The sequence below is a fragment of the Delphinus delphis genome, chromosome 12 (genome assembly GCF_949987515.2).
Source record: "Delphinus delphis chromosome 12, mDelDel1.2, whole genome shotgun sequence".
In the NCBI taxonomy this organism is placed as follows: domain Eukaryota; kingdom Metazoa; phylum Chordata; class Mammalia; order Artiodactyla; family Delphinidae; genus Delphinus; species Delphinus delphis.
Window position 1 is genome coordinate 2,490,886 of NC_082694.2, and position 15,828 is coordinate 2,506,713.

General features: G+C 41.2%; 1 protein-coding gene across 1 annotated transcript; it reads right to left on the reverse strand.

The window, feature by feature from the left end:
• Nucleotides 1–4,348: 4,348 nt before the first annotated feature.
• On the reverse strand, nucleotides 4,349–15,389 carry SLC5A7 (solute carrier family 5 member 7). Its single transcript, XM_060027199.1, has 6 exons — nucleotides 15,214–15,389; nucleotides 11,262–11,410; nucleotides 10,288–10,431; nucleotides 6,778–6,931; nucleotides 6,014–6,231; nucleotides 4,349–4,984 (listed from the first exon to the last, which is right to left on the reverse strand). The coding sequence occupies exons 1-6, from the start codon at nucleotides 15,344–15,346 to the stop codon at nucleotides 4,355–4,357; spliced, it is 1,428 nt and encodes a 475-aa protein (XP_059883182.1). The 5' UTR covers nucleotides 15,347–15,389; the 3' UTR covers nucleotides 4,349–4,354.
• Nucleotides 15,390–15,828: the final 439 nt, after the last annotated feature.

The window sequence follows — 15,828 nt, forward strand, 5'->3', positions numbered from 1 at the left end:
AGAAATAATCATTTTTCATCACCCTGTAGCTCCCTGGATTTCTCTCACAATATCTGTCTTAGGAGAATGCTGATGGTCAAATTAAACTCTCTTAATACAATGGTCAAAGTGAAGATGGCAGATACAGCCTCCAGTATCATATTCTAAATTCTCTTTTCTAGCTCTTAATAATTTCCCCTATAGTATAGATTTGTGATAAAGCAAATATACATGCTGTCCAGAAATGTGTCCATACGGCAGACCAAACTGATGTTATCTCAGTTGGCTAACAGTTTCCCACCAAAACTATTTTTCTTTTCTTCATTCATTCTTTCGGTGACTCGAGGCCCCTACTCCCTGTGTATACATCTGTAGGCACAAATGCTTATGACTAAGGTGTAAGGGGCAAAGGTTCTTCTGAGAGTTTATCTACTTATACTTTTGTAGACTCCTGAGGGAGTTAGATAAGAGATATGAAGTATATACTTGGAGCACAAAAAGAACCAGTTCATCGCCTAACGGTTGGCTGCATATCCTAAATCAACAATTATCAGTTACTGCCTTTTTAAAAGGCAGATCTTCTTGATATTAACGGTATAGATATAATGTCTGTTGATTTCTTTGATTTAAAGAGAGACCTGGGTACAGTGATAGAACTTCTTTTCCAAGCAAAATCATTCACGTTTTTTGGAGCTATGATATCGTATATTGCCCCAAGATTTACGGGAGGGGCAGCATTTCCATTTAGCGTTTTCGTATGTTCCGGTAATGAGATGGTTTACTTCAGTTCCGGTGCATTACTGTCTTGCAGCACCATTTATATTCCTTACAAGAGAGGGCCCCAAAAAGCCAAGCCTAGACAATGATATCCTGAATTGCACCAGCACAGTTTAATACAGTACCATTACATTTAAAACATTTACACAGACAGTTGCAAATCTACTTATTTTAAGCGCAATTTATATAATACTTTGACAGACAAAAATATATGTTTAGAACTATTATATGTATCTGTCTGTTCAGTAGCAAACTTACAATAAATGATACATTATACCAGCGTAAACTTTCTTAAAGACTAAAAAGAAAAAGTCACATTTATGTTTAAAATACAAATGCTACTTCATTATCTCCAAATAAAACAAGCTAACAGCCATTACATTAGATTCACTTATTTCAAGCTTACAGTCATTTGATAGTCACATCAAATTCACTACCTATAAGAGTAGCAGTGAAGTTGGATGTTAACATGGAGTGTTTGAAAGTTTGTTCCTAACACTTCAGTCCGGCTACAAGCTGGATATTTTGAAAAGCATGTGTGAAAAGAAACATTAAAATGACACAAGAAACATGTCACACTTATTGTAAAAGTATGAAAATAAAATATGTGTTTTAGGGGCTTCCCTGGTGGCGCAGTGGTTGAGAGTCCGCCTGCCGATGCAGGGGACACGGGTTCGTGCCCCGGTCCAGGAAGATCCCACATGCCGCAGAGCGGCTGGGCCCGTGAGCCGTGGCCGCTGACCCTGCGTGTCCGGAGCCTGTGCTCCGCAGCGGGAGAGGCCACAGCAGTGAGAGGCCTGCGTACCGCAAAAAAAAAAAAAAAAAAAAAAATGTGTTTTCTTCTAACGCTTTATCCACAGGTATTGCCTCCAAAGGTTAATACACCCAGTGTCTGAGATGTTGCTGTTTTAGTTTCATTGAGAACGGGTTTTTGAAAATTAGGCCCACTGAGGAAAGACAAAAGACTACAAAGCCGTGCGCATTACCCATGATGTTGAGACGGAGCAAATGATGAGCATAAAGCGTCGTCTACCATGTTTCACAATTTTGTTCCTTCCTTAGAAACTGGGGGATTTGTGTGTAAATGATCCTAAATAAAGACCCTACGACTGTTGTTTCATTCCTTTTGACCCTCAACTTTTTTTTGTCCTTTTAAAAGAATCATCTTGCTAATATTTAGCCATTTACTGGTGTATTTTACCCTAACCTAGTTTTTTTTTTTTGTATATCTAGTTTGAGAGTAGGAAAGAAAGAGTAAGTTAAATAAACACAGAACATTATTTATTAGCTTAAATTATTTAAGTTTTCTAGTTTTTAATATCTTGGACAAGGTAAATGCTTTTCCCCCTTTATCTTTCTAGTATTACAAAATGAATGGAATGGAAGAAATTTTCACTATTAGTATTAATTCTTTTTCACTGGATTTAAATAGGGTCATTTGGACAACTGTTGCCCAACAAAATTGTAAACTATAATATCGGTAGAGACCATACTTCCCTGTGTCACTCTACTATAACATGGATGATGTGTTTCTATGGAAGCATGTGCCTAAAGGGGTTGAAAGAAAAATTTATGACGATGGAGCGGGTGAAAATAATTATTCAGGTAGCGTGCTGGAAAGAGGCACATCTGAAGTATCACACTTGCCAGGAGCTGCAGTCCCCATCAATTAACTACCTTCACCTGTCAAAAATTTCCACCTTTGTAGTTTTTAAAAAATGTGTTTCCTGCCCCCGTTTCTTCTCTCAACCCATGTCCGAGAAACTTGGGACTCCCACACCTACTGGTTCCAAAACTGCTCCTTTCCAAGCACTCCATTCTGAGCAAAGAGATGGGTACAAAAAAATTCCCTTTTCATTTAGCTTACAGATGATGTTTTACAAAGATTCTGAATGCAATGTCACATTTACCATCAAGCTTGGATAAAGCATTAAAAATATGGGACTGACAACATATAAAATTATTCCACATTTTAAAAATTACCCTGTAAATTTAATTCATGTTTAATAACAAAGGAGAGTATTACTTGATGCTTTTGGACAATTGCAATAAAAAAGGGAATTCTAGCTTCCCAAACACAACTTTTATACTTAATGTCGCACACTGAATTTTCACTTTGTCTATGAATCACAAAAAAAGAAATATTTTTTGGAAAAAGTGCTTTAGTTTGAATAATTCAGGCTGCCTTTCTTTAACTGGATCAAATGCTTAGATAATTTTTCCGCTGATCAGCTCACTCTGCTCTTGTCGACGCAGCTCCAGTTATTTCTATAATGTGACTGATGGGAAATCATTTAAAATTCGAAAATGGATACAAACCATTACATATAAATATACACATATTTTTTTAACTCCAGAAAAGGAGTAAAATAACATTTAATGACCAACCTCATGAAAGCTATGTAGACGCCAAATGTTACAATTAAGTCCTTCTTCCCTTTAGGACCTAATTTTACTTTCTCCTTTCTTCTGCATTTTAAAATTCACGATATACGATTTGTAGTGGTGATCTGTCCAGTACCTAAGACTGGTTTTTGCAAAAAAGGGCCACAGAGTAGCTCTCTTGACACTAAATCATCCTCATTAACTAGCATTCAAAATCGAGTGGTTTCGTTTTTCTAACCTTACTACTATAGGAGGTGTGGTTTGCCTCTCACTAAGCAGTTTAAGGTGTGTAGCTATCTCACCTTACAAACGGCTCAATTTCACTTCCAATACTAATACATAGCAAGTCAACAGATTACTTCTTTTCTCATGAAGCAAAATTTTCTAAACTTCAGATGAAGGTAGAAGTTCACTGTTGTTCCTGTCACTTTCTACTTAGTGGCCTTGATTTATTGCTGTAAGGTTGCCTAATAATCACGCCTTTCTCTCTGTAGGTACTTTCCCCAATGCATATGGTAGTTGTATGGTAGTTTTAGACACACCCGAATGAACCAGGATCCTCTATCAGGACGGAATCTACTTTCCTATCATCTTGCATGTCAAGAAATGCCGCTACACAATATTTTTTTGTGTGTCTGCTTTGCCTGCACTCAGAATAATACATACCACTACTAAAAGAAAAACAAATTGCATATTCAGCGAATGTTATAATTAAGACCATGAAAGAAGGAATTACTCATCACATCAGGGAATCAGCTGATTAATTCGCTGCACCATTCACTGGAGTGATGGGGATTTATTCTCACAACTTCAGTGTGAGAGTTAAACTAGACTCACAGGGCATTCACAGACAAGGTCGCGATCAAGGCTCCCCCGTCTCCTTGGCTTTCTCACATCTACTTCCTTTTTCCGTAAGAAAGGTGAACACTCTTTTTGGCTCTCCATTCTTTGAGTGGGGTTTTATTCATGTTTGAATACCTAACAAAACTACTGAGAGTCGAAATCAAATGAGGATGAGATGTGTCCACGAGGGAGAGAGAGATGCTGCTTCAGGGCTGCTTCCTTCTGGCTTGTCTTGGATGTGCCGTTACACTATTATATGGAGTTTTGTCCTCCTGAACGCTATCTTTAAACTATATTTTATATGCCGCAAACCACCCTTCCGGGACTAGCCTGCTATAGAGCTCCGTCTAGGAAAGCAGTGAGGATGTGTTTATTGTAAATTATCTTCAGTCCCAGAGCCCTCTGGGCTGGAGTCCATGTTGAGGAGGGCCTCCTGATTGGTGAAAGTCGAGCTGACGGTTATGCTCTGCCGCGGCTTCACAGGTGCAAGTTCATCTAGCTTAATATTTTCGTTTCTGACCAGAATTGTCCTATCCATGTTTTCTTCACTGTGCCTTGCAACGACAGCGTCAAATACATCTAATTTTGGTGGCAAGGTTCCACTTTCAAATAGGTATTTGGCTAAATAAGAGGCGCAAATGTTGGATAAGAATGAGGTCACCATGGCAAGGGTCTTAAACGGGAATCTCTGATTATATATGCCACTTTTATCAATGTAATAACCAGGGTAAAAGATCAAGGGCTGCAGGTTCAGGTACGGCTCCCCGCCGGTTACTCTCAGGAAAAGGCCAGAGATGTAACCTGCCACGGCCCCATACGTGTTGGTCCCCTTGATGAATAGCACGCAGAGCAGCTGCGGGAAGATGATGATGTACACGAGGTCAGAGCTGAGGTACCAGAGCCCGTACACCGTCTTCGTCAGCAAGGCCATGGTCATTGCGGAAGCTCCGAACACGAACACCGTGATGCGCATGACCCAGACGAGCTCCTTGTCGGAAGCCTGCAAGAAATCGACATCGAGTCAGTTTTTCTCAGGACGTGCTGGCTCCTCTAGGAGGAGAATGAGATGCCTTCCTGTGTTTTAAAGCTGCTCTAAAGAATCCGCCTGGTTCAGAAGGCTCAGTCTATGGGTGAAACCAGCCGAAACCACAGCATGTGAAGCGAGCAGTCTAGGCAGCCTCCCCGGGCGACCTCGCGAGAGGCTTCGCAGGAAGCAGAGCCCACTGGCTGAATGTCAGAGGGAGACGTGAGATGCGCGCTGGGTCCTCGGAGGGGAAGGATAACGCAAGGGAGGATTTCTTTACTTTCCACGTTAAGGAATAGTTTTTCATGTGGCAGTGAGAGGTTGTGGCCTATCTGTCTTCCTCTCTTCCTGGAGGGTAACTGCCTTAAAAAAGAAGTGGGAGCATTTTGTTAACTATGACCTAGAAAACCTAGAGAAAGGCAAGCCTGAGTCAAGGAAGGAGGTGGAGGGGGGCTCTGGGCCCCTCCGTGAGCACGATCGTGCTGCTCTGCACGCTGGCATTCAATAAGGAAAATCAAACTGAGACGCTGTTTTCTGACAAAGGAGGACTTGGGGTTCAAGTGAAGAGCAGACAGGTGTGAGACCAGCACCCATGAAATAATTACGCATTATCTTCTGCTCTGCCAGGGTTCCTGAATTTCTTATCGTATTTAGCTAAACTCAGAGTTTTTCTAAGTTATTTTAGGTTTCATTGCTCGTTCATTAGAAAGAGAAGACGTTTAAATTATTGCAATATGACTGTACCTCTTGGGAAATAGTTATATTGATTAGTGCCCTTCAGTATTAGCGTGAATGACAACATGCATTAAAAACCTCATATACAGCATAAATAAAGCGCTGAATCAAAGTAGGGTCAGATTTTCATGCAGACTATTAATAAGTATAGAGAAACACCTACATAGTAACTGCAAGGATGAGAACAAGAGCAATCGCGTTATGTTGAAAAAACTGTTCTTACTACCGCAAAAAAAAAAAAAAAAAGATAAAAGCAAAAACTGTTCTTACATTTTGTCTGAAGGAAAGCTGGTAGATGTTGCGAGCAAACATCGAACTTGCTGACAAGATGGAAGAATCTGCTGATGACATGACAGCAGCAGAAACGGCTCCAAGACCAAAGTAAGAAATGTATACAGGGCAGAGATACTTCAGGACGATCGGCAAGATCATGTCTGACTGTTGGTTGTCCTTGGGGTCGAGAGGCCCGTATCCGGTCTGGCTCCAGTCTGTGGATAGAAACAACAAACACAACAACCAAAGAGCCATCCATTCATCCCTCCATCCATCCATCCACCTGGGGTCATCCTATTTGCTAGGTAGCTTTCAAAATAAAATCAGAACCTATAAACTAGTCTAATCAGTGGGAAATCTAATTAGTCTAACAGGGCATGTTAGTTTAATTAGGTGGGAAGTCCATGTACTGGTCCAGTGAAATTGCCTCATATATTCCAGCTTCTAATGGGTTACAGTTAGTCTTATGCACAAGATCTGAACAGAATATGGTGGTGTGAAATATATATATATATATATATATATATATATATAAAATTAAATATATATTTAATATATATTTCTCATCTTCAGTGTTACAGTGGTGTCTGAAATATAAGACAATTGGTTGACATATTACAAAGGTAGATATATGAACAGATGAGAAACCACTGACTGTGTGGGGGTAAGAGGGAACGTGGGGGAGGGAGGGCAGCTGAGGGGTAACTGGTGACTTGGATGAAGCCTGAGTGAGTCAGTTAGTGAAGCTGCAGGAGATTTACCTGTTGACGCGCCAATGGCTCCAATGAGTATGGCTGGCAGAGCCATCACCATGCACCCAAAGGCTGCCAGGAAGGACAGCACTTGAGCGTAGGTGGCTGAGGATGAAGACAGGACCCTCTGGAAGTAGGCTTGCCACGGGATTCCACCCAGCATCTGCGTGGGAACCACGGGGACTCACAATGAATGGGAGGCAAATAGCATCTATTAGGTATTTTTAAAATGAGATTTTTTTTTAACAATCACATTCAGAATGGTCACATGTATGGCTCTGAAGGGGAGAAAATGGTCCTACATGCCTCTTGTCTACACTGCTGTCACTAAGTCATCGTCATAGGTTCAGTCGTGCAGAATTTCTCAAGTTCTTTTCTCTCATAATTATTTATGCACAATATTTTCTTTTGCTTAATTTACCTACTTTAAGCTGCGTTATACACAACTACCCAGAAACCTTCAATTTGTTCTTATCTGGAAGTTTTAACAGCCACAAAATTATCTCAAAAAATTAAGATTCTGAAACCATGAAGTTTCATTTGATTCAAAACACCCAGTGAATATTTCTGGATTCCAGTCACGTGCCAGGCAATGTAATGGCTGTCAGAGCCCAGAGATGAGTGAAACATTCCTGCCCTTGAGACCACTGTCCACTGGGAGGGTCAATGCGTTACGGTGTTTTCTAGACGGGGGTGTGCAGAGGCTCAAGACAATATAGAGCATCAAGAAGATACTGGAATTTCTCTTTATATTCATTTCTACCTCATACCTAAATATTGTTGTTTTATTAAATGATTTCCACAATGTGCTGGTACAGTACATATAAGCAGTTTATAATTCCTATCCCTACCTTGGGGGTGTGCTTAACATTCTTATTGAGGATATACAACAAAAAAGTTTGGAGACACTGAACTTGCATGTAATTTGTTGACGCTATAAAGAGGTACATATGGGAAGAGTAATGAGAAACAATCATCTGGGGGTAACGGAGGGGAAAGGTGGGAGGAAGACAGAGGCATGGTAACCATGGTAACCATACAGAAAGAGCATTTGAGTCCCCTTAAGTATCAAGAGGGTGTCACTAGGTGGAGACGGACAGGGAGGAGAGTTCTTGGGAAAGAACCCAATATGAAAAAGAAAAAGAAAAAAACAGAGAGGCAGCCATTAGACCGCCGTGTGTTTGGTATGGGTAGAGTCAGGGTGTGTGTGGGTGGTGAGAGAGGAGGCTGGAGCATCCTCTCACTGGCGTAGAGTCAGTGTTCAGTAAATATTTATCATGTGAGTGAGTGAATTGAGGAGGGAACTTCCCACGTCACAGTGTACTGAAGTTGCTTCTTTGATTGTCTGTCTCTCTCACTGGCTCCGAGTTCTGGGATATCTGTCTTGTTTATTATTGTCACATCTGTGCCAATCACATATTGGCTCCAGAACAGTTTCCTTCTTATAAAAGCCATACAAGCTCAAATGCAGGACAAACAAACAAACAAAACAAAACAAAGGCAAAAGGAGAAATTCTAAAATTCTTCATCCCGTGCCTCAAATCTATATGCTTCCAAAACTTTTCCTTTTGTTTTGCAACCTGTAAATCAGTATATCATTGACTTCTTCCATGTCGATGAATATTTCGTCAGTAATTTCAATGACTATGTGAATTGATATATCATAATTTACATACCTGTGTCTATGGACATTTAGGTCATCCAGTTTGTAAGTCAGGTAAAATCTGGCCTCCACTGACAAACAGGAGCTCTGATGGAAAGGTAGAAATGGGCTTGGAGGGGTGGGATGTGGGTGGGCTGCCAGCGGGGAGACCAGTGAGGGGCTGTCACAATAGGGCCAGGTGATCCAGGAGCTCGATCTAGTGCTAATATAGGGACGGGGGAAGTTTAGGGTGGGACGGGCAGATGCCTCTAGATTACCATGAGCAGGACTTGACAAGTCATTTCCATGGCAACTGGAAGATCAGAGACCATTGGTGAAACGTTTCAAGGCTCGCACCTACAGTTTATTTATTCAGTCAGTCATTCCGCATCTATTATTTCATTTCAATTTATCTTACAGTTTGAAGGATGAACATGACTTAGTCATACAATTTTTTTGAGTTAGGAGAAATTGTAGCAATCGTTGGATATAATGCCTTATCTTGAAGATGAGTAAGTCCGAGGACTAAAGTGTGGTGTAGGAGAAAGGACTTTGGGGTCTTGGTTCTCTGTTTCAATCTATCACTCAGATGATGGTGTGATTGATAATCAAAGAATTGCCTAGTTTTGGGCTTCCCTGGTGGCGCAGCGGTTGAGAGTCCGCCTGCCGATGCAGGGGACGTGGGTTCGTGCGTTTGTGCCCCGGTCCGGGAAGATCCCACATGCCGCGGAGCAGCTGGGCCCGTGAGCCATGGCCGCTGAGCCTGCGCGTCCGGAGCCTGTGCTCCACAACGGGAGAGGCCACAACAGTGAGAGGCCCGCGTACCACAAAAAAAAAAAAAAAAAAAAAATTGCCTAGTTTTTCTAAGCCTCATCATCTCTCCCATATAACCATAAAATACACCAGCCATGAAGGTAAAATTACACATACATATAATATTTAATCGCCTTCTCCATTCGATTCATAATTGTAAACCATGCCCGAAAAATTTCAGCCAAATGCATTTCTTAACAATCGTTGGGGAAAAAGCCCTCCTCCCCCGCCACTGGAAACATTAGTTTACATGTTTCCCTGTCTTCTTACCAGTAAGTTCTTCACGGGGCAGACACACCTACTTTCAGTGTTAAAATTTAACAAAGTGCCACAGACACAAAATGAAATCACAAAATATTGTGAATCTTCTAAAAAGGGAACAAACATAAACCATTTCCCCTTAATTTGATAACAATTAATCTATTGCTTACTTTGAAATCAAATACATTGTTTTTTTAAAAAAATACATAACCCCTCTAGCAAAATCACACAATCACAAAATCTCTGAGGGAGAGGTTCTCTGGTACTCCCTCCCCCTCAGTCTGTGATCTGCCTTGATTTCTTCCATGCCCACCCCTCAAGGCCACCACCTTCACCCACAGGTTCTGCACATTCCCAGCTGCCTGACCTCCCAGCCTTCTTTCTGGGCATCTGTCCTGGGTGACACCTCCCTTCCCTACGTATCTCGTGCACTTAAGGCCTTATGACACCACGAATTTAATTAGGGACTGAATGAGTTAGTTATTTCAGAAGAAGTTGGATTTTAATGCCTTAATCCAAGATACAAAATAGAATTTTTAGATGGTGTGGCTCTCAGATTGGGGGAAGTATCCGGCAGTAGGGCGTGGTGTTCAGCACAAGTGTGGACACACCACACATAACCCCAGGGAAGTGATTGCTTTGACACTTGTCAGTGCCCCCATCCTTCTTCCAGCAGGAAGCAGTCAACCCAGAAACGGACAGGAGCGTGCATTTTAGTGTTACATAGAAACACTAAAGTCTTGGAAGTGCGTTTGACTTTAGGACAAGTGAGAGTGCATTCCTCGGGTAAGAGCATCACTTACCAACAACAGAAAGCTATCGAGCCACGTGTAGACTTCAAACGGCTCAATGGTCCCCAGCCAGGGCTTCTGGTACTTGGTGTGCACGGCCGTGAACCCGATGTCAGCAACCGCAGAATGTGACAGTGCGAAGGGGACGCTGACCCACTGCAACCAGAGCGCGGGAGAGCGTTAGGCCGTGGGACTGTCTGCGACGTGCAAGATGTAGTTTATTAGTTTTTTCTCGTAGAGGACACAGCTCAGTGTTCCTCGTGTTCAGGGAAGAACCTGGGAGCACGTTCTCTGTGGGACACCGTGCAACACTTAGGAGAGTTAGAGTAGCACCTAACTTCTGTGCTGACGATGCCGTTTCCCATTAGCCACAGAGCAGCCACCAGAGACCTTTGGGAAGAAAGTGCTGAATCTGAGAACTTGACATATGTTTATACATAAACATTTTGTGCTTTCTTAGAATTGGAAGAAGATATCCATTCCTTAAAGTGACCGAGAAGATTTGATTGAAAAGAATTTCTATGTCCCATGAGCAGTTTCATGGATTAACCAAAACTAATATAAGGAAGGGTTAAGAGACAAATACAGATTAGTGTCAAGATTTAAATTTTAACTCTGAGGGAAGTTATTCAAGGAAGATCCCACATGTGTTTCCATCAAGTGGAGGCATGAAGGAGGGGAAGCCCTAGACCCTACTAAGACTTAACTGAGGGCACTTTTCTGTCAAAATCTCACAACGTGACTAGAGGTTTTTCATCCAATTGATCCACAGAGAAATGAAAAATTGCCAATAGTATACGACTTACTGTGTATTGCTCATGATGGGAAAATAGCATTTCTGTTAATTTTTGCTGAGTTAGTATAAAATACCACATTATCTTTCACAAAAGGAGAAAGGAAGGAAAGAAGGAAGAAAAGAAGGGAGAGAGAAGGAAAGGAAGAAGGGAAGGAAGGAAGAAGGAAAGTCTGTGAACGGCCCCACTTACCAGTCCCACGAAAATGCAGAAGAGCTGAACGACATCTGTGTAGGCCACGGAGTAGAGCCCGCCCACCAGGGTGTACAGCGTGGCGATAAGGGCGGAGACGATGACGGACACGCGCACATCGGCGCTAATGATCACGCTGATAGTGGCTCCTGGAAGGATTGGATGAGAACAGCCCAGGTGAAGTCTCACATTCAGATTCTTCCATCTCAGTAAACTGAATATGCACATGCATATCTGCATTTATATACATACATATATATATACATACATAGGTTTAAAAACCTTCTTTCTTTCTGAAATTAGTGCTTTGCTCACTTATTTGTGTGGGGACACCTGAAATTCACGATTTGATTACAGATCCATGACATATACTACACTAAATACTACTATAAGATCTTGCAGTAATGCCACCAACTACCTGAAACTCTGACTTTGTTGAACACATGCAGTATATTTACTCACATCCATGAGAAAAATAAGCCTTTATGGTAAGCATAACACCCATCTCCACATTTTACAGTCAGCATTCATTTGCTCTTTTGCGTTAACTCTGACCTCAGCCAGCTTTTACTAGATGACACATGGTAAAAGGTACCAGGGTTTGAAACAAACTTGTAGGAGAAAATAATAAAATTGGTAACTTGTTCCTTCCAACTTTTTCAACTTCGGGAAAGACGACTTATTTTATTTGTTTGCCAGAGAATTCCAGTTTTGCCCCGAGGACGCCAGTGCACTGAAGACTCGTAGATTTTAGCATCATGTTTTAAAGTAATTTTCATCATCAAAACTGTAACCCTGCCTTGGAAGTCAATCTATGCTTTTCTGACTTTCTGACTCTGTTTACTGTGTTTGTTGGTGTCTGTATTTCCAATAGAATGTTATGGTGTGGACGGCTGGACCGCTGCAGTTCTTGGACAGCCAGTTCAGAATTCACTTGCTGCCCTACACACCCTTTCCCTGTTCTTTTCAAAAGTGGTATAGTCCAGATTTCGTATTATTAAACGCAGCAATGATATTCCTGCCACGTTAACATACATGCAACAAATCTGTGATTTCTTTGAATCATGACTTGCAACCTTGCATTCTACTATCGCTTCTCAATGGCGCGCTAATAGCAGAGGCAGCCCACCCGAGATGAAAAATCCATTATCTAAAGAGCAGTATGTTTTGATCTAAGATAACAATGCAAAATACTTTTCAAGAAATTTTTTCTTAGTGCTGTGGCTTTGGTATCAAAATTGAATTACTTTCTTGCATAAAAACCGGTTGAGGAAAGGGCATGCCTAGTAAGGAATTGGGAGAGGAGGACAAGGGAAAGCGGCCAGTTATTTACAAGTGACTTTGGGTAACTGACTGAATTACTGTTGTAATTCAGTGGATATTTAACAAGTTATTGTTTTTTCTCCTGAGATGATTTACTACATGTTGAAACTTCAGTCGCAATTCTTTGTCATTCATCTTTGGTCTAGTTCTCTACTTTAAGAACAACATTTTAGAGTCATACCCCATGAATTATGAAAAGTCCAATCATTACCCAACCTCTTTTGAATACTGTTTAATTTCCCACCCTTTTGTGAAACTTCTATTAATCCTACACATCCAAAAGGTAGGGAGGCTGTATGTTATAGAAGAGAGATCACTAGACGGGGAGCCGAAAGATTTAGGGTCCTAGTAAATGCGCCATTTGGCTGTAACTCAGTGGTTTTAAAGACGTCACCTACTTTCGTCCCACTATTAAGGTTGGGATGAATTTTTTCTCTAAATATTTTCTAAATCACCCCATCATTTGTCGTGAGTAAAATCAAAGTTATACTTCCAGATCTGTTGTGAAATATTAATTAACTCATGCAGCCGTAAAACTAAATATACTGCAAATAAAGTTATAAAAATTATCTGAATTGAGCCGTGAAAAGTGTAAATATACGTTTCTTTAAGCAGCTGTAAGGGTGTTGTCTGTTGATACCAAGAAGATAGTTTAAGATACTCCTAAGCTTTGGTGAGCTATGCTTATTCATACATATTCACAGTAAAAGGTGGTGGAAGATCTTGCCCCAAGTTATTTCTAATAAACACGAACTTTGAGTTACGTCCAACTATTATTTTCGAAGAAAATAGAGGTGTTAATTTAAAATTCACACACATTCTCTTTACCAGAGCACATATTTCAAGAATAGCAGTAATATTTCATAGACGTTGTTTGACGTGTGTGTGTGGAGACAGACATTAATATATTTTACATGTGTGTTGACAGCAGACACAGATGTAGACACACGTGTTTACAAGAATAACTAATTGCAGCAAGGTTGAGTTTAGCTATTAAATTTCCAGAATACTTTAGAAATAATAGATTATTCATTCTGTTCTCCCTTCAGGGCTCTGTTATAGAAGTTGATCTTTATTCCGTGAGAGTGAACATTTTGTATTCTGTTAGATATTCAGCCCCCTCCTTTTTTGATATCTCAGCAGGAGTTTGTTCTTAAAGCCAACATTTTCTGGTGTTGAAACCAGTGACAAATAAACTACCATTGCTTCCTAGCTAATGAGAGCAAGGTGGGAAGGGAGCTGTGCTTTTATGTAAAATTTCCTTAGGATGTGGCAGTGGTGGCTGTGGAGTATGATTACTTAGTGCCAGCAAAGTGCAACATCTTCACTGAGTTATTGCAGCTTGTTTTTAAACTATCAAGTTCTCTTCTTTTCTATCTACACCAAGTCATTCCTTCATTTTACAGTTGGAGACCAGGAAAATAAGATACGATTATACAAGAGTCTAGAGAGACAGGAATGAAAAGTGGTGTAAACTAATATCTGATATTACAGAGACCAGATCTGATGATAATACTGAGACCAGAAGACTAGCTTGTAGTCTAATATGCAACAGAGAAGGAAATTCATCTTATCTGACTTTTGTTTTGTCCACTTAAAGTTTGACTGTAGACATAAGCCCATTGTTTCCATTTGTAGGAGGAGATGGAGAATAACAGCGTGTTCTGGGTATCACACATACACACGGCTCACTGAGGAAGGACAAGGAACGTCCAGCTCTGCTGGTCTTCAGGAAGGAACTCAACACTCAGCAGGATGGTGTAGGTTTCTCCTTGATGAACAGGGAGGGTACTGAACCTGAAGATCTCCCACTGAAAGCTCTCATTTTCTAGGTCGTATCAGTGGGCTGAGAATCCAAGAACCAAAGACAGGCTGTCCTCAGCACTGATGGATCTCGATAGTAAGTTAGACCCCAAAGAGTCTAAGTCCATTTCCCAAATCCCTGAATATGTCTACAACCCAACAGTCTAAGATGTAAGGGGATTACACTGAGAAAGGAAGGACTGTTGTTTTCCTTTTTCTCTTTTGAAGAACATGTAGCTATAGGTGATGCATTCATTCATTCATTTGTGATAGGACTGTAAGTGTTAATAAGACACAGGTCCTGCCTTCAGGAAGTGGATAGTTCCTTCTGTGAGGTTGGAAATTGGGAAGTAGATAAATAGGCACGTAATCATACGAAGTGGTAAATTCAATGGAAACAGAATTCCTGGTGCCTCCGGAAGCCCATAGGAGAGGCATCCAGCAGGTTCAAGATGACTGCCCTGAGGAAGTGACATCTCTAGCAGATCTGAAGAAACTACCTGGTTGGCTAGAAAGGAAAGAGGGGCGTGAGTCCTAAGCAGAGGGCAGTGTGCTTGCAAAGTGTCAGAACTGCCATTCTGGAGGAAGCGAGAAGGAAAAGCCCAAGTTGTAAGAAGCCTTCCTAGCCTGGTTCAAAGGCCTGGTTTTAAGCAGGAAAGGGACGTGATCAGATTCGGTCTTATGGGAGACAAGCAGGGGGGTGGTGGCATTAATCCAGGTGCTGGAGGTTGGGGGTGGCCTGGCCTGTGGCTGAAGAAAGTAAAGCTGTGTATCTGATGCTCATTCAACCAGAGATGCGCACAGAACGACGTTCTTTGGTCCTTACCTAAGGCAGAGAAAATGGCCGCAGCCCAGAACATTTCCCCCATCAGCGCGGGAATGAACAGGAGCCCTCCCATGCGCTTTCCATAGATCTGCTGAAAGGGGTCTAACATGGTCACATATCCCTTGGAACGCATGGGCTTGGCAAAGAACAGACCACCTAAAGGAAATTAAAGCAAGCGTTAATGAGAAAATGAAAAATCCCTAATACAATAGTCTTTGCCAACCTTTTACTATATATAATTTCTGAAGGGAAATGAATTTTTTAGAACACTCATACATGTTGAGGAACCTGTCTGCAAAATCCAGTGAGTACAGGACCAAGAAATATTTAGCAACAAAGCAGAAATTTCTTAATACGATTGTCGTTGTGTGCATCCAGGGCCACACATGGCATGGAAGAGGCTGTGGATTGAAACACACGGACCAGCAGTGCACTCGTCAAATGTCTTCATGTATTTGTGTCACCCAGCAGGGCATTCAGATATTTGATTAAGCACAGGATCCAACAAAAGTATTCTAAGTGCAAAAGGAATTGAGGAACCCTCTGTTATATAATATTCTTGACCTTTTATTAGTTTGATTTACAAAATGAAATGCAGGTACAATTCAAGTAGAT